Source organism: Miscanthus floridulus, chromosome 5 (genome assembly GCF_019320115.1).
Source record: "Miscanthus floridulus cultivar M001 chromosome 5, ASM1932011v1, whole genome shotgun sequence".
Taxonomy (NCBI): Eukaryota; Viridiplantae; Streptophyta; class Magnoliopsida; order Poales; family Poaceae; genus Miscanthus; species Miscanthus floridulus.
The window spans coordinates 113,595,756-113,623,446 of NC_089584.1; the positions used below are offsets into that span (position 1 = coordinate 113,595,756).

At 48.1% G+C, this 27,691-nt stretch overlaps 5 protein-coding genes across 7 annotated transcripts; 2 read left to right on the forward strand and 3 right to left on the reverse strand.

Annotated features, from left to right (window-relative positions):
• Positions 1-1,422: 1,422 nt before the first annotated feature.
• Positions 1,423-2,301, reverse strand: LOC136455146 (uncharacterized). Its single transcript, XM_066455290.1, has 2 exons — positions 1,817-2,301; positions 1,423-1,732 (listed from the first exon to the last, which is right to left on the reverse strand). Exons 1-2 carry the CDS (start codon positions 2,299-2,301, stop codon positions 1,423-1,425), a joined length of 795 nt encoding a protein of 264 aa, XP_066311387.1.
• A 5,302-nt stretch (positions 2,302-7,603) lies between these two features.
• On the forward strand, positions 7,604-11,308 carry LOC136450511 (F-box protein SKIP24-like). Of its 2 annotated transcripts, XM_066450980.1 has the most exons (5): positions 7,605-8,030; positions 8,109-8,282; positions 10,168-10,330; positions 10,414-10,579; positions 10,827-11,308. In XM_066450980.1, the coding sequence occupies exons 1-4, from the start codon at positions 7,774-7,776 to the stop codon at positions 10,540-10,542; spliced, it is 723 nt and encodes a 240-aa protein (XP_066307077.1). In that variant the 5' UTR covers positions 7,605-7,773; the 3' UTR covers positions 10,543-10,579; positions 10,827-11,308. The 2 variants fall into 2 exon arrangements, with proteins under 2 accessions (XP_066307078.1, XP_066307077.1); XM_066450981.1 differs by lacking the exon at positions 10,827-11,308 and having other exon boundaries at positions 7,604-8,030; positions 10,168-10,295; positions 10,414-10,553.
• Positions 11,309-13,134: 1,826 nt separating this feature from the next.
• LOC136453115 (silaffin-1-like) lies at positions 13,135-16,318 on the forward strand. 2 transcript variants are annotated; one of them, XM_066453689.1, is made up of 3 exons: positions 13,135-13,840; positions 14,490-14,889; positions 15,432-16,318. In XM_066453689.1, the coding sequence occupies exons 2-3, from the start codon at positions 14,497-14,499 to the stop codon at positions 16,089-16,091; spliced, it is 1,053 nt and encodes a 350-aa protein (XP_066309786.1). In that variant the 5' UTR covers positions 13,135-13,840; positions 14,490-14,496; the 3' UTR covers positions 16,092-16,318. The 2 variants fall into 2 exon arrangements, with proteins under 2 accessions (XP_066309786.1, XP_066309785.1); XM_066453688.1 differs by having other exon boundaries at positions 13,139-13,840; positions 14,462-14,889.
• A 1,516-nt stretch (positions 16,319-17,834) lies between these two features.
• LOC136450514 (NAC transcription factor 56-like) lies at positions 17,835-22,615 on the reverse strand. Its single transcript, XM_066450983.1, has 3 exons — positions 18,962-22,615; positions 18,524-18,873; positions 17,835-18,429 (listed from the first exon to the last, which is right to left on the reverse strand). The coding sequence occupies exons 1-2, from the start codon at positions 19,284-19,286 to the stop codon at positions 18,638-18,640; spliced, it is 561 nt and encodes a 186-aa protein (XP_066307080.1). The 5' UTR covers positions 19,287-22,615; the 3' UTR covers positions 17,835-18,429; positions 18,524-18,637.
• A 1,628-nt stretch (positions 22,616-24,243) lies between these two features.
• On the reverse strand, positions 24,244-26,241 carry LOC136450512 (non-specific lipid transfer protein GPI-anchored 2-like). The gene is made up of 3 exons (XM_066450982.1): positions 25,755-26,241; positions 25,129-25,218; positions 24,244-24,360 (listed from the first exon to the last, which is right to left on the reverse strand). Exons 1-3 carry the CDS (start codon positions 26,122-26,124, stop codon positions 24,254-24,256), a joined length of 567 nt encoding a protein of 188 aa, XP_066307079.1. The 5' UTR covers positions 26,125-26,241; the 3' UTR covers positions 24,244-24,253.
• Positions 26,242-27,691: the final 1,450 nt, after the last annotated feature.

Here is a 27,691-nt window from a genome sequence, read left to right on the forward strand (position 1 = left end):
AAGAAAAGGAAATGTCGTTGTCTTTTCGAGAAATCATGAAACACTTAAGGTAGGGGCGAAGCAGCTCTGTTGGGCTTAATCACTGTGCAGGCCCAATAACGGGCCGTCCGGACGAATGCCCTCAGCAGAGAATTTCTGTTTAACCATTGCCTAAAACAAACGGGGTATTTTACATTTTTACCATTATTAAGATCGCCCCTCCCTCGATTGTCATTCTTACGATGCCTCTTACATATTTACCATCTTTAAAAATCGCACGTCTTCTTTTTTGCCACATTTGCTCGTTTGGCACACCACGGCGACACGACACGGTGGCGTCCAGTCAGCAGGGCAATACGAAAAGACCAGCCTGCCCCTGCCTATCTGCTGAAGAAGAGAAACATGTTTTGCAATGAATTTGTCATAGCCTTTTTGTTTGAATGAATCATCAGTTGTAATTGGCAAACCATTATTATGACATGCAAAAAAAATTTATCCATGCATAATAAGAGAAGCACATTCTGGAGGCACATTCTGGTCCTTAAAAAACGAGATTCACATTGTAGCCATCTAAAAATAAGAGAGGCACATCATGTCCATGCAAAATAATAGAGGCACATCAGCTTTAGGAAATTAAGGTCACTACATAAAGTACTTGTTTGTGGCCATTGCCGATTACAAAGGAACCAAATAGGGGCAGTTTGTGGCCATACATATAGAGTTCTTGTCCATTGCCCATTACACAGGAGAGCATACTGATAGCTATGCCCATTTCATTACAATAGAAGGCCATGCAAAATAATGGTTCTGGCCAATTACACATATTATGAAGAGTTCAGGCTCTTAGCAAAATAAAAGCAATATTCCAGTTCATCTTCAGTCTCCATTTTTCTTTCATCCTTAGGTTTTCCTCACTTTCTTTGCCAACTGCTTCCTCCTAGGTGTCATTTTCTTCACAAGCTCAACTTGCAATTCATCTTCTGGGAACAGGGTCCTATTCAAAACAAGAAAAGTCATGGATACAGTAGCATACATAGGGACATGAGCTGCAAGTTGACTCAATAGCATACCTCATAGCTGCTGTAGTTTCTTGGACACGAACTTCTAAAGGCATCATATCCACGACATCTTCCTGTGCATGAATTGCAGATAACTCATTTCTTGTAGCTTCTATTTCTTCTCTAGCTGCTGCTTGTGCTGCTTCTCTTGTAGCCGCAGCCTTCAGTTCAGCTTCCTCAGCCTCTCTCCTTGCCTTTGCTGCAGCTTCCCTTGCCATTGCTCTTTTGGTTCTTGGAGTGACTGCTTCATCACCAGCAGCACCTTTGTTTGATTTCTTCCTCCCAACCTGGACATTACTCTTCTTGGTTCTTTTCCTGCAACAATTAAAAAATTAGTTAATAGCTATGACAATTAGTAAACAAATACAATACATGAGTTAAGAAATCACCTTTTCTTGGTTCCAGTGAGAGAACATTTCCAGCTACCACCCCTGTGACTATACTCTTTGCAGTTAGGGCACATGACTTGCCTAGTAGCTTTTCCACCTGTCTCCCTTGCTGGTTTAATCCTATTCTTCCTAAGCCTACCTGATTCTTTCTTTTTATGTGCTGGAGGGTACAACTTGAAGGCCTTGTCCACCTCAGGCCACTGATTCCTATCAGTTATGTTAGGAATTATGCCTGCATATGCTGCTTGAAACTTTTCCACTGAGTAGTACTGGTGCACAAATGATCCCATATCAGGTTGCCTCATGCTGGTAATCACAGCCAAGGCATGTGGACATGGTTTACCAATTATCTACCACTGTCTACATGTGCACATTTTCTGAGGTAAATACACAACATGTCTTCTAACTTCTTCATCCTTGTAGACCTCTGTAACCTCAGCTTGATTAGGGTGGCCAGAGGAGATGTTCAAGTGTCCTAGGCCCCTTGATGCTGCATTTAGTTGATGTATGACAGCAGGCAATATACCAGGAGATAGGGTTGTAGAAAGCTTCCTCCTTTTGGTAAACAAAAGCATGATCTTCTCTCTAATAGCATCAACCATCATATGCACAGGCAAGTCCTTATGTTCTTTGATCCAAGCATTCCAAGATTCTGCCAAATTGTTGTTGATGTAGTCACATTTGATGTCATCACAGAATTTACTTCTTGCCCACAGAAAGGGATGGTGCTCTGTCAGCCATTTCTGCACATCTGGACTAGCTGCCAAGACCTTGTCAAAAAAGTACTTGAACTTGTGTGCTGAATAAGCTCTTGCTGCAGGCCACATGTTCTTCCCATACACATCACCACTGTAGTACTTCTTCATGTTTTCCATTAGGTGCCTAAAACATTCTCTCATCTCAACCTATGGAAATACTATTTTAACTGCTGACTCTAAGCCCTTGCATGCATCAGTGCAGATAGCAAGCTTTTCCATGGGTCCTATGAATTTCCTAAGTTGTTCCATAAACCAGACCTAATTATCCTTTGTCTCAGAGTCAAACAAACCAAAGGCCACAGGAAACATCCAGTTGTGGCCATCTAATGCTAATGCTGCAGGCATGTGGCCATTTCGCGTGCCATTCAGAGCTGTGGAGTCTACACTGATATATGGCCTGCAACCATTCACAAATCCATCTATACTAGCTTTGAATGCACAGAAGAATCTGCTAAACCTAACTTTGCCATCCTCATCAGTGATAGTGTCTATCTCTACCACACTAGCAGGTGATCTCAATTCTATCTCTGCCTTGAATCTAAACAACTAATCGAAAGAATCACTCATCTTACCAAATAGCTTGTCTGATGCTCTCTTTGTCCCATTGTACACTGTCTGGTAGGGGATTTCAATGCCATATTTGTATTTCAACTCCTTTTTCATTTCTGTAGCACCCATTGATGGCTTGTTCTTTAGCAATGGAATTGCTCTCTCTGCCACCCAGCCTATAGATGCCATCTTGTTGACAACCCATTTTGTAGATGGACATTTATGGCCCCCTTATTGAATTGTATCTGCATTTTACAAACAGAAAAAAAAACAAGGCAGTTAACATAGAAAAAGATAGTGACAATGCAGAAAATAACATTTAGAAAATAACAGCAGGTACATAAACAATTTAGAATTTGTACCCTGACGCTGCCATCATGCTGGGTTCTGCCTCTAATAAACCATGGACAGCCTAGACAAGCACAGTTAGCCCTGTACCTTTCTTTGTCTGAATGCTTAGTATCAAGCTCAAATTCCTTTTTTATAGCATGCTGCCTGACAGCTAGCCTAAACTCATCCATGTTGGGATAGCATGTGCCAACACTCATATCTGGATTGTCCCTATCCTATTCGTACATAGGCTCTGCATCAATTGTGTCATCAACATTGACAGCTGCTTCATTCATATTTGCTTCCATCTCTGCTGTGATAATCGGAATGGGAACCTCATTTCTAGCAGCTTCTTGTGCCTCTGCTTCCTTGAAACCCATTGCCTCATATACCTATTCCTCATCAACAAGCTGTGTAGCTAATCCATCATCATCAGGATTCTCTTGTATGGTTGGTGTATTCCAATCAATTGCTACAGGCTGTTCAGCAGGAGGTGGGGTGGTGGTGGGGAACTGCAAGTATCACCACACTTCTCTACATCATCAGGCACATGACTTGGTCCAACATGAGACCCATTGGTGACACCAGAGACACATCTTGCTGCAGAACTGCCTTTGTATGTACATTCACCTTTGCTCACAACATCTACTACAATGAAAGCCTTCCTCTCATTCCATCTGTCCTTAACCATCTGCTGCAAATACTCATCCCTCCTAATCTTCCACTCAGACCCAGTATCTTGGTCAACAACCCACACTGAAAGTGTTTGAAATGGCCCCCATATAATCCTTGTGGATAAATCCTCATGAAACTAAGCCAAGGTGTACTCACTGTTCCTGTCAAACCATAAGTCATGTTGCTGCTCTACCATGTCGATTCGATCATACTCACCATACTCACCAACAACAACATATTTAGTGACCTTAACAACTAGTCTAAATGCAGAGCCAGGATCAATCCTGGCATAATCAGCCACAATGAAATAAATACGGAGTTAGAGAGTATCCAACCCACTGCACAACTTAAGATGGTAACACTTACCAAGGTGGACAGTCACTGCTAGCCATTGTAACCTCGATTGATTAACACCACCTACTACATCAGAAGCCTACGAAGCAAAGAACAGATGAAGATAAAGTGAGCAACCATAGTTCTCACGTTAAAATAGAACTATCTAGGAGAGCTTACTCAATTTAGGAATTAACAAAAATATGAAAGTAGGGCATCTCAATTAGTCCAGCCGTGGTGCACTATACTACTTTCATGAGAATCAAATCATGCATGTGAATGGAGAAAAACACTAGCTGCAGTCTGCCGTTTGAGCTATCAGTACTACACTCATATGTATCAAGAGTAAAAGTTGAAGAATGACTAACAAAAATTAAGATGTTACATTTTCAAAGACAATCAATAATAAAAACATGTTTCATTTGAGAATTATAGTACATAACCTTTTCATTTAAGAGGAAAAACAATTAGATAAGCTTTTAAAATCTGCATAAATCATTGCATTGAACTAATAAAAAATTAATTCAGAATTATAGTACAAACCTCGGCACATGGCTATATCTCCATATCTACACCTAAGGCATCACTAGAATGTCCAAATCAAACCAAATAATCGAGCAGCAGCACTTAGGCAAAGCAAGCAGCTCAGCAATGCAAAGCCGCACCAGCAAGGAGCAGGCCACAAGCAGCAGACGCACAGGCGGTGAGGGGTTTGCGTTTCCGTGACTCTGTGTGCTCTGCCGGTCTACTTGAGGCCTAATTCCCTAAACAATGGCCCGTTGAAAGCTCTAGTTTGGTTTTGGTTAATTGATGAAACCCTAAAGTGCTAACCTAGTTTATCAAGATGATTATGAGATAGGTAGCACTACTCCAAGTGATGAAGCTGGTGATGGCATGGTGATGGTCAAATGCTTAAACTTGGAAAAGAAGAAAGAGAAAAACAAAAGGCTCAAGACAAAGGTATAAAATGTAGGAGTCATTTTGTTTTGGTGATCAAGACACTTAGCGAGTGTGATCACATTTAGGATAGATAGCCGCACTATTAAGAGAAGTGAAACTCGTATCGAAATGCGGTTATCAAAGTGCCATTAGATGCTCTAATTCATTGCATATGCATTTAGAATCTAGTGGAATACGGACATCCTTAAAAATATTTATGAAAATATGCTAACACATATGCACAAGGTGATACACTTGGTGGTTAGCACATTTGAGCAAGGGTGAAGAAGACAGAGGAGATGCCAGCGTCGATCAAGTGACCGGACGCTGGATCCGAATGCACCGAACACTGACTGCCTGCGTCCGGTCGCGCTGACCTGGCGGTACAGTAGCTAGGGTATACCACCAGATGCTGGGCCGTGTCCGGTCGAGGTGGACCGGACGCATCCGATCGAGGAAAAACGGATTTGGACCCTTACTGTACCCGACCGGACGCTGAGGCTCCAGCGTCCGATCAGTAATACCGTAGCATCCGGTCGACACTTAGCCGTTGTGATATGATGGTTCAGTTTTAACTCAGAATGACACATGGCATAAATCAGTGGACTGGACGCTGAGTCCAGGGTCCGGTCAGTCTGACTGGAGCGTCCGGTCAGAGCGCGTTTTGCCCAGTGAAGGGGTACAACGGCTCTATTTCATGGGGGCTTCTATTTAAGCCCCATGGTCAGCTCAAGCTCACCCTCTTGCATATTTTCTTTGAGATAGCAACCTTGTGAGCTTAGCAAAAGTTCTCCCACTCATCTCCATCATTGATTCATTATCTTTGTGAGATTGGGAGAGAATCCAAGTGCATTGCTTGAGTGATTGCATCTAGAGGCACTTGGTATTCGTGTTGCGCTGTGGATTTCGCTTGTTACTCTTGGTGGTTGCCACCACCTAGACGGCTCGGTGCAGCGGTGGAGGATCAGCACGAGTTGGTGATTGTTCGTGGCCGTCTCCGGTGATTGTGAGGGAAGTTGTACCTTCCCCGGCGGAGCGCTGAAAAGTAACTCTAGTAAATTGCTCGTGTCATTGAGTTACCTCACTTGTGGGTCGGTTCTTGCGGTGTCCTATCGTGTGGACGAGGTTTGTAAAACACCTCTTAGCCGCCGAACCACCAAGTATTGGTCGACACAACGGGGACGTAGCGTGTTGGCAAGCACGTGAACCTCGGGAGAAAATCGATTATCTCTTGTCTTTGGCATTCTCCCGATGATTGGCTATATATTCATCTTGTGATTGGTTCATCCCCTACACGTCGGTATAATCACCCTACTCACTTATTTACATTCTTGCAAACTAGTTGATACAAGCTCTTTAGTGTAATTAGAATTGAGAGCTTGCTTTATTATTTACATTCATCTAGTTGAGCTCTTTAGAGTAGCAAGGTTGAGAGCTCTTAGTGAGTAATTACATAGCAAGTTTGTGTGCCTAAGTAATCATTGCAACTAGAATTGTTGGATAGGTGGCTTGCAACCCTTGTAGAGCTAGAGCAAATTTGCATTACGCTATTTGTCGTACTAATCAAATTGCTCTAGTTGATTTGTAGATTTTTAAATAGGCTATTCACCCCCCCCCTCTAGCCATATTAGGACCTTTCACCCGTTGAACCATGACCCCATGAACCATAACCCTAAATGCCGTGAAATGTGGGTGCAAAGGGGCGGCAGGGGGCACGTACCTTCGCTCCGTCGCGGTGGCCGCCGTGGCTCAGGGACGGCCGGAGGGGAGCAGGCGCGGCGGCGGCCGGCGAGTTGGAGAAGAAGCAGGCGGCGGCGGCGGGCGAGCTGGGGAAGAAGAACGCGTCGGGCGTCGGCGTCGGATGCCCGCACGAGAAAATGGGCGAGCGAGCGACTGGGCCGGCCCGTTTCCTTCCCTTCAGCAAATAGCCAGGGGCAGGCAGGTCATTTCGCACCGCCCTACTGACTGTGCGCCACCGTGTTGGGTCGCCGTGGCGTGCCAGATGAGCAATTGTGGCAAAAAGAAGACGCACGATTTTTAAAGATGGTAAATATGTAAGAGGCATCGTAAGGATGACAAGTGACGATCTTAATAATGGTAAAAATGTAAAATGCCCAAACAAATGTCAAATCTCCTCAAATTTGCGCTCTTTCTCCGGGTGCTCAAAAATAGATTTGGGACACTTTTGGCGAAAAACATTTTTCTAACAACAGACTAAATCACCGTCCTAACCGGAGGTGATCGGAGAGGTCTCACGAGATGATTCGGTAAGTTTTGAGAAAAAAAAGGCTCTTAGAGACACTTTTTTTTCACCCAATATGTTTTTGTAATTACCAAAAGCTGTAACTTTTGGTCTATTTCTTTCTCTTGGAGATGCTCTAGTCGATGAGCTTGCGAAAACTCAAGTCAATACTCAGCACTGAGAGTGCTTTGTCAGTTTTTAAAATTTTGTTTTACAGATTTCGAATTTGCAAAGACATCGAAATATTTCCATTGACAAACTTTTAGCTCTCAAGTCTCAGGTCTCTCGAACCTGTCAACCGTCCAAACATGAGGTCGGGCTCAGTGCCTCAGTGGCCGGGACCAATTCGTACCTTGCTGTCCTGATTCCTCCTCGCCTCTGAGCCCTTCCTCCACATCCAAACGAGAGGAGAAGCGGCGGCCGGCGCAAGTTAACGGCGCAGCTCTCCCTCCCGCCCGCCGGGAACGCCAGTACTCGTGCTCGTGCCGTGCGCCACCGACCCAGCCTAAGAGTAAGAGGACATGTCGGCGGCGGATCTTCCCGACGAGCTGTGGGCGCGCGTCCTGGAGCTGGGAGTCGCGTCGTCCGAGCTGGGGTTCCGCGACTTATGCTGCCTCGCCATCGCTTCCCGCCGCCTCGGACGCCTCTCCGTCCACCCCGCCGTCTGGTCGGAACTCCTCTCTCGCGACTTCCCTTCCCAATCCCAACCCTCCGCGTCCTCGGCCTCCACCTCCCAGCCGCAGCCGCAGCTCCACCCCAAATCCCTTTACAAGACCAAGTAATTCCCCCTTTCGCATCGATCGCTATTGTTGATATTGTGCGTGCAGGTTGCTCGACTGATGCATCTCTGCTGCAGGTTTGAGAGGCACAAGGTGCGGATGGCGGAGGCGAGGCGGCGGGCGGTGTTCGAGGCGGAGGCGCGGGTGCTGGCTTCCAGGAGGCGGCTGTCGGAGCTGGAGGGGTCCATTCGGGCAGAGGGGGAGAGGATGAAGACGGCTGCGCAGGAGCTTGACAACCTCGAGAGGGTCAGGTCGGTTTACATTTTTATGCCAAATCTCTCATGTTTCATCCGCTTGGCACTGTCTCTGTACTTTTCAAAGGCTTAATCAATCATCTGCGTCTCAAAGAAAAGAATGTATCAGATATTTGCACGGTAAATTTTAGTGCAACGCAGAAAGTAGAAACACCAATTTGCAGATCAGTTAGAAGTTATCAGAGCTAAAGTGCGTCTGTTCAACTGAAAAATGTGTGCAATTTGAACTCTAAAAAAAATGTGTGCAATTCTCTCATAGTAGTACAGCGTCTTTCTGAGCACTCATCTAACTGGCAGTGCATGAGAAGAAAAAATTGCTTATGACTGTTTTTTACATGATATATTAAGCTGCTTGTTTACACAAGAGTCAGGCAAAGATTGTTCTTTCAAACCACATATATGGCTGGTTAGTCCAGTCAATGATCTGCCATTGTTTGTCCTCTCCAATTCTTCATCCAAAGTTCCAAACCAAGTCTCCTGTGTGTAACTCATTACAAAAAGGATATCCTACCCAAGTGTCATATTGCCCAAGACAGTAGCTTCCTTGGTATGTTGAGCTGCTTGTTTACACGAGCTTGAGATTGCCTTTTCAGCCCACTGATTATAGCTATTAATGATTTTTTGTTTTGTTTTGTCATGTTTATCGAAATTGAAGTCTCATGTATTTTATTCATGTCAAAAGCAATGTCTTGCAAAAGTATCATATTGCTCAAGACAGTTGCTTCTACGATATACGATCTGGTCGCATACACTGATACACAAATGTTAGGCCAGTCTTTCAGACCACATGTACAACTAGTTAGGCCATGTCAACGATTTGCTGCTATTTGTTCTGTCCGAATTGAAAGTCTCTTGTATGTTACAGTACTGAAGCAATGCCTTGCACAAAGTGTTCTGTAGCTAAGTTTTACCGCACGATCGTTTATTTGGTATAATTTTACTAAAGACAAGTGTATGTTCTGTTCTGGGCTCATGTTATTCCCTTAGTTCATATCTTTGACAGAAAACAGCTGCGCTTGGTATCTTTTGAATTGTAACAGTGAACCTCGGTTAGCTCATAGCCTCATATGTGTGGTTGATGGACAATCATCCTACCCATCAGGCAGAGAAAGCTATTATTGTCACTCTTTTGTTGAATTAGGCTAAAGAGATGACCATTTGTCCTTTTATCAAGGGAAGCGTTCTGAATAATAAAAAAAAAGGTCAGTGGAAGCATATTAATGGTGCACAGAAAGTGTCTAGGTTGTCTGCCAGCACTCAGTTTTGTTGTTGGCGCACATGAACAAGAAAGCAAACTGAACAAAAAGGGTGCCGCCTATAAGAGGTAAAAGATGTCTAAAAACTAATGGGTTGAAACATCAGTGATGGACGTTTCATACTCCAGCACAGTTAAATTGGAAAATGATGGTTACAAACCTTGTCTCCAGCACCTCTACAACGAAATGAGCTCCGTTCTTGTTTCTGTTTTCTATTTGAATTAGCTAGAAGTTTGGCCATCCTCTGTTTGGGGGTTGGGGGGCGGGGGGGGGGGGGGGGGGGGGGGGGGGGGGGTGCGCACCTTGGGCCAGTCGGGATTTGAATTGAGAAGCCAATACAATGGCATCTCTAGTTTTCTACCCTCCAACCAGTCTGAATCCTGTGGAGAGATGTTGTTTCATCGCCTACCACTACACTGCTACGGTCCTGCCTTATAAAAGGGCAAACACAGTCCTGAAGCATGTCGTTAGAGACAATATATTGCTTGGTACAGGTACACTATCTTCAACCATTGATTTAGAATGGATTTTGCACCGTTTCTTTCATTATTACTGTTATGATTGCATATTTCTTATCATTAGTGTATGTTGATTGTGCAATTTCTTACTCTCTGAAACGTATGCAGGAGAGCTTCTGTGGCATTAAACGTATGGCAACCACAAGTTGTTCGTGGGCGTCAGAAGCAGTTGGTTCAGCAATGCACAGTTCCTGTTGATTCTCGTCTTAGTGATCTAAACATGGAACTGAAAGTTTGTAAGCAACAAATAGCAACATATAAGAATGCTTATGTATGTGATCACGGGTTTAACTACAATTGACAGAGAAGAAAAGGCTAGCCTTACTATAGTTGTGCTTTTGTTGTTGTCATCAGAACAAAGAGAAGCACAAGTTGAATGATTATGAGGAAGCATTGCAACGAGCAAAGTATCACCCACTGCAGGATAGTCATGCAAGTGGAATTGTCAATGAGCAACGTGCAAAGAGGAAGAAACTGAAATAAGCCTACGGTTTGCCTTCAAGTTCTCAAGGGACTCAAGGTATTCTAGATTGATTGAATATACTTGACACATTTGCTTTCACAATAGAGTAACTGTGCCTGGAGGAGACTTATATTTTGCTATGTTTTTTTGTATATGCATGTCCACATATTTAGTTGATTATTTGCATCAGCAAATATTGTTATTGTCAGAATATATAACTGGTAATGTACTAACGTGGACTGTATTTCTTACATGGGAATTTGATGCGCATTGTCTACTCATTTACTTTTTTGTTTTTTCACAGATAGCAACACCTGCATTGCACCAAGCGCAGGTGCGCTGTTTCACAGATTGGACAGCACTGCGAGCCACCTTCATCCTTAGGTGCACATGATGTAGGCTATTATGCTGGCATGTGCAGCTCTTCTTTGCCATTTTGCCAGGCACGAAGGTGCTATTATGATATGATCAATAAGCACCTCCGGTGTTTGTGTTTCCATATATTGCTGAAGGAATCTCTGTCCACGGATGTTGTACACCCTCCACCGGCCAGATAATTCCACAGCAGAAAGGTGCCGACTATTATATCGTGGAATTGTCTGGCGTATGCTTATCCTTCACGAAGCTGTGGGCTAGAGGCTAGAGCTGAAGCTTGCCAGATTTGACTTTGAAAACTACTAGTAGTAACTTGTACGCAACTACGTACGTATCTTGTATTTGTATATCATCATCCTTATAAAGACACTTAACTATTTTCGTTCCTTGAAATCAAAAGAAACTTACCCATGTCTGGCTTGATATGCTCTTCTGCTTATTATAGGTGAGTGAATTGTTTGTTTCTATCCTCCCGTATCTTTCATGCATCACCGAATCTGTGCAAAACGTCGAAGTCTGGTGTTAAGCATAGTGACAGAATCGGCAAAATAGATATGTACATCTCAAACGTCAAACTCTGGTGTTAAGCATAGTGACAGAATCGGCAAAATAGATATGTACATCTCAGCGTCTGTTCGTGTTTTTCTTGTCTTCTCAATAGCTTCACGGTGAAATGAAGGGGAATTCCCGGCCCCCATCAAGAAAGAAAAATGTATTACAGTCTTTCTTCGAACTCAAGTTGTGCAGAGTTATTGGGTACGAATGGCCAGTGCTGTTACGGATCAGGGCGGGAAAAAGATTCTGAAGAAAAGAACAGCGGTGTCCATGCTAGTTGCATTGCAGCTCAGCATCAGTTTTGTACTTTTGTTCGCTTGGACCAGGAGTCCAGGACTCGGAGAACCACTCCCGGCACCTCTCTCCCAAGTCCGACGTGGCAAAGCCTTCCGTGCTGCACCCTCCCTCCAGCCGCGGGCGCCTATAGATGGCCAACGGGCCGGGCCGGCAAGGCACGGCATGGGCCCGTGAAAGCACGGCCCGATAGCCAACGGGCCGGCACGACATGCCATGCCTCCCGGGCCGTGCCTCACCGGCCCACGGGCTTGGCCTCCGGCCCAGGCATGGCCCTATGGGCCGATTTCCCTACCGTGCGGGCCCATGAGGCATGGCCAGAATCACGGGCCGTGCCACCCCGAGGCCCACGAGAGAGGGAAGGGGAGAGCAGGAGGCAGGGCGTCTCCGACAAGCTCGACTGCTCCGCGCGGCTCCACCGTCGCCGCTGCATCCCCGCGCGGTTCCGGCGTCCCCATACCACACCGTCACCGGATCTGACCAAGGAGGAGGCCTCGTCCCCGCGCCGCGCTCCTGGACCGGATCCATCGCCGAGGAGCGAGGCCGTGACGCAGCATAGGAGCAGCGCGAGGAGGTGCGCCGCCACCACAGCCCGCCACCGCACCACCGCGCCGCCGCAGCCGCGCTCCCGCCATGGCACCACAGATCTGCGTGCCGACAGGCCGGATCCGCCCAAGGGGAAGACAGATTCGGGCATGGCTGGGGCTGGAATCCCGCCGCCGGCTGCCGCCCCATGCAGACCTCCACCATGGCCAGAATCCCTAACTCAGGAGCACCTCTCGGAGAGAGAGGAGGGAGGAGAAGGGGGAAGACCCAGCCGGCCTTGAGCTCCGACGGCGACCGGGGATGAGAGTGCTGGGAGGCTCGGAGGCGAGGGGAAGAGTGGAGGCCGGCCTTAGGGTTCGGGGGTAGGAGAGCGCTAGGAGGCTCAGAGCGTGGGGCTGCGCCGCTGCGCGGGTGCGGCTTATATATGAGGAGGGGAGGGAGGCCAGCTGGGCCGCGCTGGACCGGCCAGCGAGGAGGGGAGGAGCGAGGAGGAGGCGGCAGGCCGGGCTGCTAGCTCTGTAGCGGGCCGTGCCGGCCCAGGTGCTTGGGGTAAGGCCTAGGCACGGCCTGCTCCTCCGGGTCGTGCCTGCCAGCCGTCGGCCGGGCCGTGCTTGGGCCAGGCCAAAAAAACAGGTCTTGGGCCAGGCCGACGGGCTCGGGCTGCATGGCCAACTATGCGGGCACCTTTGACCGGTTGACCCAAACGTATCTCTTGCCGCGGAGGGCCACGCGGAGTGGCCCTACCTGTCATCCGGACGCCGCCAATAACTTTTTAGAAAAAAGAATCCGAACCCCGCTATTAAACCACCCCCGTTTGTCCGTTTCCTGGTCCCAGTACCGTCTCACCGCGTGCTCGGACCCAACAATCGGGACCCACATGTCAGGGGCCGAAAATAGAAGTATAAGACACACCCCAAAGCGGCCTCTCGCCGCACCAGCAGCCAATCCGCCTCTCGCGTCCTCGCCTCTCGCAGTGTCCTCGCCGCGCGGCCTCGCCCTGATCCGGTTCCCCCAATCCTTCGCCTTTGTCGTCGTATCCTCCGGAACCAAATTGAGCCAAGCGAAGCCGTGATCCGGTCCATGCGCGGAGCGTGGTAGCCGGATTCTCTCGCCGTCGCCTCCTCCCCTTCGCCGCCGCCGCCGTTTGTGGTCGCCGGGATCAGCCGAGTTGGATCTCGAGGCATAAAGCGTTGCGGGCGCCCGGCGAGGATACGATGCCTGCGGTGCTCGCCGCATTCGCTACCCTCCGAGCGGCCGCTGCCATCGCCTCCGGGGACGCCTCCTTCCCCTGTTCCCATCGCCTCAAGCATCGTTTTAGTAGTAATTTTAGTAGTAGTAGTAATTGTCTTTGACCTGTGCGTTCCCTCCGTCGCCCTCGCCCCTCGGTCCTTGCCTTCGCGTCCCGGTTTCGATCTGGTTGTGCTCGGTCCGAGGCTTCCTTTGGTTTTTGCGGCTTCTCTGGTTGTCAGAGTTTGGTGTCTGGATTCGATCTGCAGGATCGAAAGGAAGCAAGCGAGGTGTTGGACGGGGTCATTACCAAGATAAGAGGTATCGAAATCACTCTGCTGTTGCCATGGAACCATTTACATTTTTATTAGGTTACAATCATGGAAACGGGTTCCGAATTTTGATGTTTAGAGCATAATGTGCGATCCTGTCAGTACGTAAATTGTTATATCACTTTTGCCTAGCTCTTTCATTAAACAAAATAAGAAATAGTTCGGCTATTTTTTTTACAAGTGTTTGAAACCAGCTTATTTTTCTCTGTCTATCCTTGTTCCTCGGATCAACATCCAGCTACTTACTGTTTTAGGTGTTCAACATCCAACTACTTACTGTTTTAGGTGTTCTAGGTTGTTTGTGTTGAACCAAGGGTGTAGAGTGCTGCTTGATTCCAAGCATTTTAAAAATAGTCATGCCCAAAAATATATGACTAAGAAAATACCTTTTTATGAATCTCATCATCTTCCGGTAGCTGTGCCCCTAGGTTGAAAAACTAATATACTTGAAGGTTCAAACATCAGTAAAATATGTTAATGCATATGGTTGCGAGATCATCTATTTCTGTTCTATAGTTTTCATAACTCTATCCAGTAACTGTGCGAGAGCCCTTATGCAACCCTTATATACAAATTGCTTATTGCTTATGCCCATTCCTCTTTTTAACAGAAACTTCTCTTTGTAATTTGGGATCAAGCTTGTGGATGGGCGAACCCTCGGCGGACTTCAGTGCGGAAGGTGTTAGCAGCAGCTCAGGTCTCTGCCAAAGCACCTGTTTAAGGCCTGGTTGTGAGCACGGTTGTGCTTGCTGGGAAGATGAATATGTCGAAGCTGTAATATCTTGTGGACAAGATGATTTGGTGGTTGAGGAAATTGGAATGGCTCTTACTGAAGTAATGCATATCCTTGATGATGACGAAGGGCAAGGTCTGGATGAAGATTCTGACGACGACGCGAGCGATGATCCAATTCTTTCTCTGGAATCTGATTCAACTGATGATTCAGTGGACGTTAACTCTGTATCACCTGCTTTTCCTAGTGGCGATGCAACGGAATCATCACTTAGCAATTCAATTGCTGGGAATTCTTCAATTAATGTAGGTTTCTAATTTACTTTAAACTTTAAAGTTGGATTCTTTCATTCTATGCATATATTTGTGGTCAGATATTTGCTCCACACTCATATTATTCTGATACCTAGTTACTGGTAGCTATGTGACTCTTTTTTCAATCACAATAGCTTTCACAATAATTAGGGACTTAATTATAGATGCTGATTTTGTATAGTTGTTGTCTGTGTTTTAGCACCTTTGATAACTGAAGGACACTTGAAATTTGATTCCTTTTATTTGTCCTGTTTAGCTGAATATCTTTTTGGACCAATTAATGGCGTGATTCTTTTTTTTTTAGGCTTAATGTTTTTGGGAGTTGATGGCTTTTGGTATTGTTCTTTCTTATTGCAATTATGATTTCTTAGTTCATTATAGCTGGCAGCCTTATTGGTCCTTGTTTATTTGAATGTGTAACAAGTGTAGCATCTCATTGGGTAGTTACTTCCATATTGTATATGCTGATTATGTAAAAGAATGTATGGGCCAATTTTGTTTTGCTAACATGTATATAAATTATCTCCATGCAGGACACTCCAAGGTTAGTTTCTGCAATGAAAGGAACCCGTGCGAAGGAGGGAATCATGATAAAGTTGAGCATTTCTTGGGCCCCTGATGTATATGACCCTCCTATTACTTCTAACTCTCACACTGTGAGAGGGCACCATAGAAGTTCAACAAAGGGCAACTACAAATACAAGTCCTCCAAGAGCAGCAGCAGCAGCAGCCGCAGTACCACTGGGAGCAAAAAGGACAAGAAGCATTCTAGGCACAGTAGCAGTAGTGGTGGAGGCAGCAAAAGGGACAGGAAGCATTCTTACCGCAGTACCAGCAGTGCCAGCAGCAGCAGAACTGTTACCAGTGGTTCTCTATATGGTAACGCATACAGTGGTGGTGGGGTCAACAGCAGCAGAACTATGACATGTGTTCCTGAAAGTGCCAAGGTATCTCCATTGGCGGTAGCTGAAAATGCTGCACCGCAAGAGACGGTTCCTGTACTCAAGACAATGGAACCAATCAAATGTGCTACCAGCTGCGGCAAAGAGAAGCCATTTGCCTTGCTGTCACGCCAGTTTTCTCCTGCAAGGTACAAGGGAATGTTTTCCTTTTTGGAGCCAAAACCAACTGGCTTCTTGATAATCTGCTCTACGGAAGCTCACCTGGAAGTCTTCGTTGCTAATGCTAATTAAGTTGTATCCGTGATTGTTTGGTATCATTTCCTTCGTTACCATGTTCGTTTCGCCTGTGTGAAACTTCAGAGATCACGTTTTCGAAAATTGCCCGGCAGAGTGCCTTGTATATTTCAGTTTCCGTTATTATTATTTCCTCATTGAATCGTGTAATTCTTTTATCTATTTCATGTGTTTGGTATTCTTCCATTTGGGATCGTGCTGTATTATTTGCACATTTACTTCTACATTGTTCGGACTGGTTCAGTCTTCTGTGTTTTGGTTATGTTGGAATTGCAGCGATTTAAGTTAAACTAGAAAGCAGCGCGGCCTTGCTGCGCGGTCCTGTGTGGTGCTTACATCATGAAGCTAATAATTATATTGCAATTAGTATTACTTAGCTTCTGTGGAGAATAAATAGCAGTAGTATAATATAATTATACAGATCAGTGGAGTTGATGTTGATCGTTGTCATTGCAGAGGATAATAGCTGGAGTCTCTTTTTTTTCAATTAAGAACTATGCACGACACACCAATCATTGTGAAATTAAGAATTGTATATATAGGATCGTGAAGCCGGTAGAATCACTCAATTGTTTTATTTTATGTGTGTTATGGGTAAGCTAGCATAAAAATTTCATAGCAATTTGAATAAAGAAACTAACTCTATTATTTTTTTTAGAAAACTCTTGAGAAATCTAGATCCACATTAATAGCAAAAAATTACACTAAAACATGTGATGTTATGTGTTTACAGTGCAGTGTTAGTTGTGTAGAGTTCAACAAACTTGGTTTGGCATTTTTTTAAATTTTTATTTGTTTTATTATGTTATTTACAAAATTTCAATCGTTTTAGATAAATAATAAATTCGCAGGAAAATAGAAAAACGTCGTCGGACTGAATTCGGCCTAGTAAGGCCCAGGTTCGGCGGGAAACAGGCCCAGGCCGGCCCATTCAAAAGGCCTGGATTACGGGTTGATTTCGGTAAAGTTCGAGAGTTTTTTTGAAAAAAAACTTGAGAGGAGGCCTGGACTACGGGTTGATTCGACTAAAGTTCGAGGGTTTTTTACAAAAAAAAAAACCACGCCTCGCACGCTCTGGGCCGTCCACGCGCCCGATCCGACGGTCGGGAACGGCTGACGACGTGGCCACGCCGGCCAGCTTTTGGGTGCAGGTTTCATATGTAAAGATGACGAGGACGGGGTATTCATCACCTGGTGCCCAAGGATATCATACCCCCTACATGACAAATTATAAGACATTTTGGCTCTTCTGTATTCAATAGCTTTTGCTACGCACTGCGTTCTAAATACATAGCAAAAGCAATCATGCCTAAAAAAGACAAACATCTTATAATTTGGAATGGAGGGAGTAGTCGTACATTTTGCCTCTGTTGCAACAATTTTTTTATCAAGCGTTGCAAATTTTATGTTGACTTGCATAGTACTATATACGTCTATACTAAGTGTTGCAAATGTTATGTTTATTTAGGACTACATATACTCGGAGAAACTCTATTGTAATGTTGATAAGCAGATTTTTCAGTTTATAAGATCCATGTCCCCGTCTCAGCCTTTTCGTAAACGTGCCTGGGGCACGTATTGCACTTTTACTCTGTTCATTCAATGTTCATTCATCCTAATCCAATTCAACGGCAATGATCCTCTGCCTGCGGAGTGGCTGAAATTTTCCGCATGTTGTCGATTTATTCCGACATATTTGTTTGGAATTTTCGGGAAAACATGCATTGAACAGCATGACAGTATTTGTAATTTGCTCAAACCTCGCTTCTTCAAAAATTCGCCCATTGCGGTGAAGTTGAGGAAGGTAACAAGAGCGCAGTTAGCCGAACATGAAAATACTCTAAAAGCTTCCGCACAAGCTTAGAAAACAAACCAGTCCACCACATCCATGCTAAAAATATTGAGCCTGTTCGGCGGGTGCTGATACGATCGTAAATTATTACTGCTGACTGATTTGGTGTGAGAAAAAAATACTATTCTGACTAGAAATTTACGATTTGGTGTGAGAAAAAAATACTATTCGAACTGGAAATTTACGGTCGTTTACGACCAAGCGGACAAGCTGATTATCGCCAAGGTCGACGCCACAGTCGGGGAGCGGAGCTTCGGCCGGTGCTGGTTGCTGATTGCCATGTGACGCGGCGCCACCGCCAGACGGTCCTGGCTGCTGTTGGCCTGCCTGTGTCCCGGCGCCTCCACCGCCTGCCTGCTGCTGCTCTGGGAGATGCTTCTCGTATGGCTCGCCGCCGCCTCCGTCAGGTGTCGGTTGCTCCTCCTCGTCGTCCTCCACACTCAGCGACCTGTTTGTAATCTTGCACAGCACGAAGTCGTTCAACTAGGCGGCGCAAGACAAGTCAAAAACATGTCAGCAATACGTATTACAGTTGTGGCATCTGGCATGATCGAGGATGGGATCAGGGATCACCAACCAGCATGGGGTCGAGCGCGGTATCGTTGCCGGGGGCCCTGCAGGAGTTGCTGCAGACAAACTCCACCATCTTCCACTTGGAGGGCTTCGACGCCGACTTGTTCTTCGCCCGCCTTCACCTCCCATGGCTGCCCACCTCGAAGGTGTCCTCGTGGAACGTGAGCGCGCGACGTGTCCCTATCACCTCCTTGCCGTCGGTGTCGCCGAGGACCGGCTTCTCAGCTCCCGTCGCCTTCCAGTGGCCCTCGTCGTCGCCCATGGCACGCTTCGGCCGCATCCCGCCGGCGTACTTGCGCTGCCGCGGCGAGAACAGGTACCAGGAGCCCTCGATGCCCTCACCCAGCTTCGGCACTGTAAGAGAGAAGACGAAGGTGATTGAGAGCCAGAAGAGACGGCCTAAAAAGATTGGCTGCGTCAAGCCGTGTCGGCGACGACTCACCCAGCTTCTTGGGATGCTCGGCATAGGCGTCGTGGCCGTCGTGCACGACGCCGGTGGGGAGCGACTCGCCGCGCAGTTTCCGCCCGAGGTAGTCGACGATGAGCTCCTGGTCCGTCGGGACGAACCGGACGCCGGGGGCGCTCAGGTAATCCTCATTGTAAGCAGCAGCCGCGACGCCGGGGACGCCCAGGTAATCCTCATTGTAATAAGCAGCCGCGACGCCGGGCGTCCACGACGTAGATTCAGACTGTTGAGGATACATGCCAAGACGACTGACTCGGTAACTGCAGGAGTGTGGACAGGCGCCAGCGTGCGTGGTCACCATGTTCTCCACCAGCACGCGTCGTGTGTAGACTAGGAACGGTTGCTGAAGATAGCAACCTCATGTAATACATATTCGTTCACAGAGATCAATAGAGGTTCTGTTGGCTCTCATTCACTTCTCTACATGGTATCAGGCTCTCGTTCACTTCTCTACACAGACATCTATCGTTGTCGGTTTTCTCAAGACGGATGGTGCCTTGCTTTGGTCCGGATTTGACGTACTGTATGGGCGTGATTGGTTGCAGAGCAAGCCTTGAGCCAGGATGGCCAGGCCATGCAGGACCGAAGAAGTCGGGTTGAGCTCGTGCAGATGGTCATGTTTGGTTGTTTTTATTGTTGGTTCAGTACAAGACGGGGTTGTGTTTGGTGGCATGCATGCATCAGTTTTTTTTTTGTGTCTGACGCATGGGTCCCTGCATCTTGAGTGAATCAAGTCATCCTGCACCATGAGGGAAGGAGAAATCCAGAAGACGAAGTCGTACGGGATGGAGGAGGGCAGATGAATGAAAGGATACAGGCGAAAGGTGCTAGCAGGACAACCAAACACGCCGCATGAATGAGGTCAGACAACTAAACGATGCGAGGACGGCCCGATTTGGCCAACCAATCACGCCCTATGTACATTATACTCCTGTATATATGTGTCCGAGTTCGAGTACACCACGAGGCGCATGTGCATAATGTGTGCCCGTGCCCGAGCACAGCACGACGACGTACTTGAATCCAACTCTGCTACATCTCATAAATATGAAAGTTTTATATGGAGGACTGCTGGAGAAGAAAAAGTGAACTATCTCCTCCAATATGACAGTTTTATGGGGATCGGGCGAGTCGGAGTCGTGGATCCCGATGGGGCGAGTTCGGGGTCGTAGACCCAGGCGTTTTTGGAGTGCAGTCGAAGCGTAGCCGGATGGGGCAAGTTCAGGGTCGTAGACCCAGGCGTTTGGTGTGCAGTCGAAACGTAGTCGGATAGGGCGAGTTCGGGGTCGCAAACCCAGGTAGTTTTTGGAGCGCAGTCGAAGCGTAGCCGGATGGGACGAGTTCGGGGTCGCAGACCCAGGGGTTTGGTGTCTTGAGCCCCCGAGCCCCATTGGGCCTTAGTTGGGGCCGGTTTGAGTTGTGTGCGTTACCCGTCCTCGGTTTCTCACAACCGGAGGAACTGAGTTTTATCGCTTGTCCCGATCGCTCGGGCTCGAGTGACGCGCTCGGTGAGTTTGCTAACGGGTATGATCGAGTAGAATCCGGGTCCGTCGTTCGTGACGGGGTCGGTATAGCCCTCTTTGTGACATTCCACTGCTCCTTTACCTGCAACCCGGCAGATGCCTGGGTCATTCCAGAGACCGGCCTGGGTGGCCTAATGGCCTCCCCTCGATGAAGATTTTGTGGGCTTGGCAGAGGCTTAGGATCGAATGAGAAGGTTGAGATGACCCTGTCTGCCAGACTGTGCGAGGGCCGCACGGGGCTCATCTGCGCTTTTCTCCCCTGGCTCTGTTGTTGCTCATGTCGATTGAGGCAACTGCCGCTTCGTGACGCAACACAGAGCGTTGTGATGCATTTCGCTGCACGTGCGATGCTTAGTTCTCGAGCCTCCGGACGGTTCAGGGCCCGAATCGTCCGGAGGGCACGAGCGTATGGAATGAATACGCGTATGGATGTATGGAATGATTTATAAAGAAATAGAGAGGGTCGGTAGTGTTACCTTGATGACTCGAGTGACGGGGTTTGGAGAGCTCCAATCGGAAAACGTCCGACCGAAACCCGTGCTCGTCGTTCATGATGGGGTCGGCATGGCCTACATGGGGTGCCCCTTTGCTCCTTACCTGTCCCTCGGTGTGTTTTCCTAAGTCGTTCGATCGACTTTTAGGAAGTCCGATGGTCTCTCCTGGCGGAGATCCCGTTTTTGGGTTTTTCCAAGTCCCGTCTGGGGAAGCGGAGGACCGCCTGCGTGCGGTGGCGCTTTGGTTCTTATGCCCGTCGTGCGGTAGTGGTTGGCGTGCGGTAGCAGTGGGCCATACCCAGGCCACGTCTCGTCTGATCAGGAGTCGTATCGTCAGGCAGGGCACGTCTCATCGGTCAGGGCGCGCCTTATCTGCATTAAATGGGAAAGAGAGAGGGTTTTTTTTGCTCCGCCGTTTCGTCTTTCCCGATCGTCGCGCCCTCCCCTAACTGTTGTACCATTTTTCTTAAGTAGGAGAAGGGAGAAGGTTTTCGCCCTGTTCTTTCGCCCGTTCCTCATCTGCCGCCTCCTTTCCTTTATCTTCTTGCCGAGAGCATTCTTGAGAGCCGCGACGATTTCTAGGAAAGAAAAGGGAGAGAGCGAGGGAGAAGAGAAAAACTCACAAATCCTTTTGCGATCCCGGAACGAAATGTCGAACTGGAGGTCGTCCACTGTGAGGGAGTCGATGTTGAAGGCCTTCGCCGCGAAGGGGTTTCTACCGCCGAAGGAGGTGGCACACTGGAGGGCTCCTGGGAGGGAGGAGTTTCAACCTCGGCCTGGCGAGGTGGTTTCCTTTCTCGCCTCCCATGAGCGCGGGTTAGGATACCCCGCGCACTGGTTCTTGCGCGGACTCCTCAATGAGTGGGGTCTAGAGCTGCAGCACTTCAATCCGACGGGGGTGCTGCACATCGCCGGCTTCGTCACCGTCTACGAGGCTTTCCTCGGGATAGAGCCGCACGTGGACTTCTTCCGGCGACTATTCTTTGGGAGAGCTTTGACGGTGGAGAATCCGCCCGAAGTCGCGTCAGTGGGGGGTTTCGCCCTGCAGAGAAAACCGAGCACGGGAGGCTCGTATCCCGCGTACATCCCCTGCGACTCCAACCGGGGGTGGCACAGGGAGTGGTTTTACATCAGGAATCTGGTGGAGGCGCCGTTCCCGGCTTTCACCGGAGGGAGACCGGAGAAGCAGGATAGTTGGTCGTGGGGTTGTGCCCGTCGGGAGAAGAAGAAGGTGGATATCATCGAGGAGGAGCTCCGGAAGCTCGTGCGACGTGGCCTTGACGGGGTGCGGGTGTTCCACACCCTCTACCGCCGCCGAGTTGCGCCGTTGACGGAGAGGACGCAGCCGATGTGGAAGTACAACGGCCCGTCGGACCCGGACTGTGCGTCGCCGGAGGAGCTACCGGACGACGAGGTCTGGAGTCGTCTTGACCGGGTGCTGCAGCTGAAGCCCAAAGAGAAGGTCGATGGGAAGCCCGCACCTATCAACTCCGCGGTCGTGTCCAGACTGGTATGCTCACTTCTCTTTAGTTCGTGCTTTTTTCTCTGCTTTCCTTATTTTTTTGATTTCGAGTCGTCCGTATGGGGGTTAATGGCGCCCACAATACTATAGGGAAAATATCGGCGCCTACAATATTGTTTGTGTCAGGGCAATTGTTGAGTACTGTTTCTGCAGGTGTACAGGGTACGGTCCCTGGTATCGTGGTTCGACTTGTGTGCCCTGCCTTGCTTTCTCTGTTCATTCCCTGGTCCTTTTCGGACGGGCGTCCCCGGTCGGTCGGTCACAGTCGGCTCTGGTTGCGCTAGTCGGAGAAGAGCGGTGAGAGGGTTTTTGCGTACCCCGGTCGGAGACGCGGGGTCGGAGTCAGAAGTAGTGTCTCGGCCAGGCCATCCGATCGGACAGGCCGTCCGGAGGCGGGCTGGAGATCGAAGTGAGCACTCCGGTCCGAGAGGAGGGCCGGAGTCAGAAAACGGACGTCGTTCCTTCTCGGCCAGGCCTTTCGCTCGGTGATTGGATCGCTCTTCTGACCTGTTGTTCGATACTTGGGCCGGTCCGTGAATTACGTGTTGTCCGCTTGGGTCGAATCTTTGTTTAAAACCCAGTCCACGAGAGACCCCAAATTTATAAACCCAACACTCCTCATTGTTCCAACGGCCAGCGCTCAAGATGGACGTGACGGACGACCACCGGGGCCGGAGTGTCGACGCTGACTACAACGGCCTGCCGACCGCCAGATCCAACGCTTCTCCACTTCAGTTCCTCCCCGGGCGGCTTCCCCCGTGCCCACACGTCTCTCGACAGCTCATCGCCAAGTTTCGCTCTCGAATTATTCCATCACCCGTGCCAATTCATCGCCGCTACTGTACTGCTACTGCACAGCATTTGCTACCTTGTCGTGTCCGTGCGTGGATCGTGACTCGTGACCCGAGGCACATCGAGAGAGACCAACAGTGCCGGCGACATATAGTACTCCGTAGTAGAAAGATACCAACGTACTCCGTAGTAGAAAGATACCAAGACGATGCAACGCATTAGCACTGTAGTAGTAGTACATAGCGTCACGAGCTCTAGCAAATTACAGTACACGCCCCAAGGAATTATTACAAAGGAACAAATCCGGAAGAATCTCGTGCCTGGAATAGGTGTTTGTGCGTAATAAGTATCATAATTAATGCACAAAACATATATGGCCTTGTTTAGTTGGAGGATTTTGGATTTTGGGGCTACTGTAGCACGTTCGTTTTTATTTGGCAAATAGTGTTCAAACATGGACTAATTAGGCTCAAAACGTTCGTCTCGCAATTTCCCACCAAACTGTGCAATTAGTTTTTCTTTTCGTCTACATTTAATGCTCCATGCACGGGCCGCAAACATTCGATGTGACAGGTACTGTAGCAACTTTTTGGAAATTGGGGTGGAACTAAACAAGGCCTATGTGTTGTAAGAAGAATGATGAAGAAATCACAAGTCTAACAAGACGACTGGCAAACTCTGACACGGTCTAGAACATAATCCCGGCGGCGGCCGTGACGGCGAGGGCGATGAGGCCGCCGGCGGTGACGCGTCGCGGGGCGTGGCTTGAGGATTTGGCTGACCCGGCCGGCGTGTTGGGGCCGGTTTAGTTCCGAAAAATTTGGCAAAATGGACACTGTAGCGTTTTCGTTGTTATTTGGCAAATAGTGTCCAATCATAGTCTAATTAGGCTTAAAAGATTCGTCTCGTGGATTTCGTCTGAACTGTGTAATTAGTTTTATTTTTTATTTATATTTAATGCTTCATGCATGCGTCCAAAGATTCGATGTGACGGAGAATCTTGAAAAATTTGGCGTTTTGGGAGGTAACTAAACAGGCCCTTGGCTGCACAACACAACAACGATCGATCGGAGGCAAAGTTATCAGAGCAAGTAGGCAATCATAAAGATTCTAAGAATGTGTGAGCGTGACAAACTGACGACTACTGAGGAAACCTAACAGCACAATGAAACCTCTACAGTGCATCGGTTAACATCAGGAGTACAGAAATTAATTAAGAGCTGTGCTGATGGATATTTAGTGCTAATATTCTCTATTCTCTTATCTCTAATAGCATATGCTTAAGGGGATCTGCGGATTTTCAGGAAGCGAGCGAGCAAGAGATCGAGAGAGACCTCAAAAGTGGTCTGTTCTTCGTTATTTTTCTAGCACATACTGTATGCTGGTGTCAGCGTTTTCAATGCTTTGCTCCTACAGAACTGGTTTAACAGAGGTGTGCAAAGTGATGCATACATCTCCAACAAAGATAGGAGTATGAGCTAGCAAAGGACTGAGAGAATCAAAGCAAGCATATAATACTATCACTTAGGCTGTCCCCAACATTGGACTCTTTGCGAAACCCAAATCCAAAATAGGTCTTCAACACAATATCTATAGCCTCTAAAAGAGTACTTATATGAAAGACTCATTTTAGGTGTCAGGTGAGGCATAACTCAAATCTGAGTATCCTCTATCATGGAGACCCATTTGTAGAAAAAGTTATCTTTTAAGTTTTGTTTTTGAGAAAATAAAAAATAAGTATTAAACCCTTTACATATAACGCTACCCAAAGAACGAATGTATCTTGTATTTTAAGTCAATGTTAACACTTACCAGGCGCTTCTAGGCCGCCAGAAGATGGAGAGAGGCCTGAAACGGGCGCGGCAGTAGGCACCAATCCCGCGGGGACAGGGACTCCGAAAGCTGCAGATACAAAATAGTTCACTTAAACTTAGGGCCTATTTAGTTCCCAAAAATTTTTACGCAGTACTCATCACATCGAATCTTGCGGCACATGCATGGAGTACTAAATGTAGACGAAAAAAACTAATTACACAGTTGGGTGAGAAATCGCGAGACGAAACTTTCGAACCTAATTAGTCCATAATTAGACATTAATTGCCAAATACAAACGAAAGTGCTACGGTAGGTAAAACCCAAAATTTTTTGCATCTAAACGCGCCCTTAAACGTAACCAACCAAACCACGGTCTTAGTTAAATGAGAATAATATCTGAACAAGTAATTAGCTACGGCAACTTCCATCTCGTAATTGTGAACAGTTACGAATGGATTTGGCGGCTAGTATGTGATAATCCTCGATTAGAGGAAACTGCTCGATTCGGAAAGCTTTCTTTCATGGACCAACCGCAGTCGAGAGATGGTAGCAGTGCAAAGCCCTCAACGCTGGTGACTGTGCACAGCATGGTAGTACGTAACGTAGTGCGCGCGCGTACGTACCTGCGCAGGCGGCGACGGGCGGCGCGGTGAGGCGGCAGATCCCCGGGAGCGCGAGCGCGCGCTTGTAGTCGACGCTGACGCCGTAGGACTCGGCGCCGCCGCCCAGCAGCTGGCAGAGGCAGACGGGGTGGGACTCGAGCAGCCCGGCCAGCTCCGGGCAGCAGGGCTTGTCCGGGTGCCGCGTCGTGCTCCCGGCCGTCACGTACGTCAGGCAGTCCGACATGTTGAGCACCGCGTTGAAGCACTCCTCGCTGATCCCGGGCGCCGGGCCCGGGGCGGCGGCCGGCCCCTGCGCCGACGCCATCCCGAACGCCATCGCCACGGCCAGCGCCGCAACAAGCACCGTCGTTGGCCGCCCCAGCATTGCCATGCTATTGCTCCTACTGCTAATGCTAATGCTAGCTAGCCGAGGCGGTGGTGGTTTCTGGCGCGCTTTGCTGAGAAGTGACCTGACTGCTATATACTACTGTGTGAGTGTGACTCTGACTGACGGCAGCGTGCGTACCGGAGTCGTGGCCCGCCCGCCCGCCCGGGGTGAAGCGTGTACCGAACTACCGATGGAGCAGGGCCGGGCCTGGTCGACCTGCAGTCTGTGGTGAGGTAGTTGCAGCGTGTCTTTAGCGAGCTAACCAAAGCAACTGGTGTCGCTACTCACTACTGCCACTCCCCTCCAAACCAAGAGTGTTCCTGGCCGCCATTTTCTACACATGAGAAACGTTGCCAGGTTACCGTGCAGTAGTTCATAGGAGCCGGTGAGAATCACAGCAAAACTGCCCGCGCGGCCGCACCCCCCGCGCGATCCGCGATCGCGATCGGTCCAGGCCCATCTCCATCTGCCAGTGCAGTGCAACTGTGGAAGCCGCCGCTCGCTGGTCGTCGTCGGTCGCTAGCCACCCGGCGGCTGCCCCTGCGCGCGAATGAATGAGGATATGAATGCGGCTGCCCCTGTAGGTGTAGGCCGTGGAGTTGCGGCAGCCGGCAGCAGCGCGCTGGGAAACCGGATGGAGACGGAACCGGAGCCGGAGCGGGAGCCGGTGCCATGTGCGTGCGTGCAGTGCTCGCACCCGACTTGAATGCCGCATCAATGCGGCGGTCCCAGTCCAGAGACCAGAGTCCACACTCCAGGCATGGCTGCTTGCTCGCGCACAGCACAGCGATGGCCGATGAGCGATCTACTGCTACTACCACTACTAGGCTGTATCCAAGTGTGCGTCGCCTTTAGTGTGCTCTGAAAATCAGTTGAGGCCATGAGAGGGATCGGGCGAGAAATCTCGGCTCCTCTTCCGGCATTCAAGCGCCGTCCTCGAGAGGGTGAAGACGGAGTAAAAGCCTCGGCATGGCATGTCTACACCACGCCACAGCGCCGATAGCGTCCGGCGTGCGGCGTTGAGCGAACAAGGATCGATGCTAGTACTCTTTTGAAGTATTTGGAACAGAGATTTCATAGGACTCACTCCGAAATTTTATAAAAATCAGTTAAATTTTACAGAAAAAAAAATGCACGAACAAGATTTTTCTCCCCATGTTCCGAGGAGGCCCTTAGATTTGTATGTCAGGGCTTAGCATAAGATGACCTGAATTGGGCCTCGTTTAGATTGCGAAAAAATTTCAAACCGATGAATAGTACCACTTTCGTCTTATTTGACAAATATTGTCCAATCGTGGACCAACTAGGCTCAAAAGATTCATCTCATGATTTCCAACTAAACTGCGTAATTAGTTATTTTTTTTACCTACATTTAATACTCCATGCAAGCGGCTAAAAATTGATGTGATGGAGAGAGAGTGAAAAAACTTGGAATTTGGGTGGCATCTAAACAGGGCCTTGGACTTGCATGGTCTTTAAGAATATATTTTGACCTACGATATACTTTTGTAGGAACACAAGTTGAATCACAAGAAAGTATTTCTGAATATAAATATAATATAACTGCTTT

What these genes read in the sequence shown, in the direction of transcription:
- LOC136455146 (XM_066455290.1), bottom strand. Translation starts at nt 2,301, where the DNA reads ATGGAAAACATGAAGAAGTACTACAGTGGTGATGTGTATGGGAAGAAC. An exon ending in GAAGTTAGAAGACATGTTGT is followed by an intron (nt 1,733 to 1,816) that starts GTATTTACCTCA and finishes TGTGATTACCAG; the next exon opens with CATGAGGCAACCTGATATGG.
- LOC136450511 (XM_066450980.1), top strand. Translation starts at nt 7,774, where the DNA reads ATGTCGGCGGCGGATCTTCCCGACGAGCTGTGGGCGCGCGTCCTGGAG. An exon ending in GACAACCTCGAGAGGGTCAG is followed by an intron (nt 8,283 to 10,167) that starts GTCGGTTTACAT and finishes AAACGTATGCAG; the next exon opens with GAGAGCTTCTGTGGCATTAA. An exon ending in CAACATATAAGAATGCTTAT is followed by an intron (nt 10,331 to 10,413) that starts GTATGTGATCAC and finishes TGTTGTCATCAG; the next exon opens with AACAAAGAGAAGCACAAGTT.
- LOC136453115 (XM_066453689.1), top strand. Translation starts at nt 14,497, where the DNA reads ATGGGCGAACCCTCGGCGGACTTCAGTGCGGAAGGTGTTAGCAGCAGC. An exon ending in CTGGGAATTCTTCAATTAAT is followed by an intron (nt 14,890 to 15,431) that starts GTAGGTTTCTAA and finishes ATCTCCATGCAG; the next exon opens with GACACTCCAAGGTTAGTTTC.
- LOC136450514 (XM_066450983.1), bottom strand. Translation starts at nt 19,286, where the DNA reads ATGGTGACCACGCACGCTGGCGCCTGTCCACACTCCTGCAGTTACCGA. An exon ending in CGAGCATCCCAAGAAGCTGG is followed by an intron (nt 18,874 to 18,961) that starts GTGAGTCGTCGC and finishes TCTCTCTTACAG; the next exon opens with TGCCGAAGCTGGGTGAGGGC.
- LOC136450512 (XM_066450982.1), bottom strand. Translation starts at nt 26,124, where the DNA reads ATGGCAATGCTGGGGCGGCCAACGACGGTGCTTGTTGCGGCGCTGGCC. An exon ending in GCCCGTCGCCGCCTGCGCAG is followed by an intron (nt 25,219 to 25,754) that starts GTACGTACGCGC and finishes TTGTATCTGCAG; the next exon opens with CTTTCGGAGTCCCTGTCCCC. An exon ending in TGGCGGCCTAGAAGCGCCTG is followed by an intron (nt 24,361 to 25,128) that starts GTAAGTGTTAAC and finishes TGTGTTGTGCAG; the next exon opens with CCAAGGGCCTGTTTAGTTAC.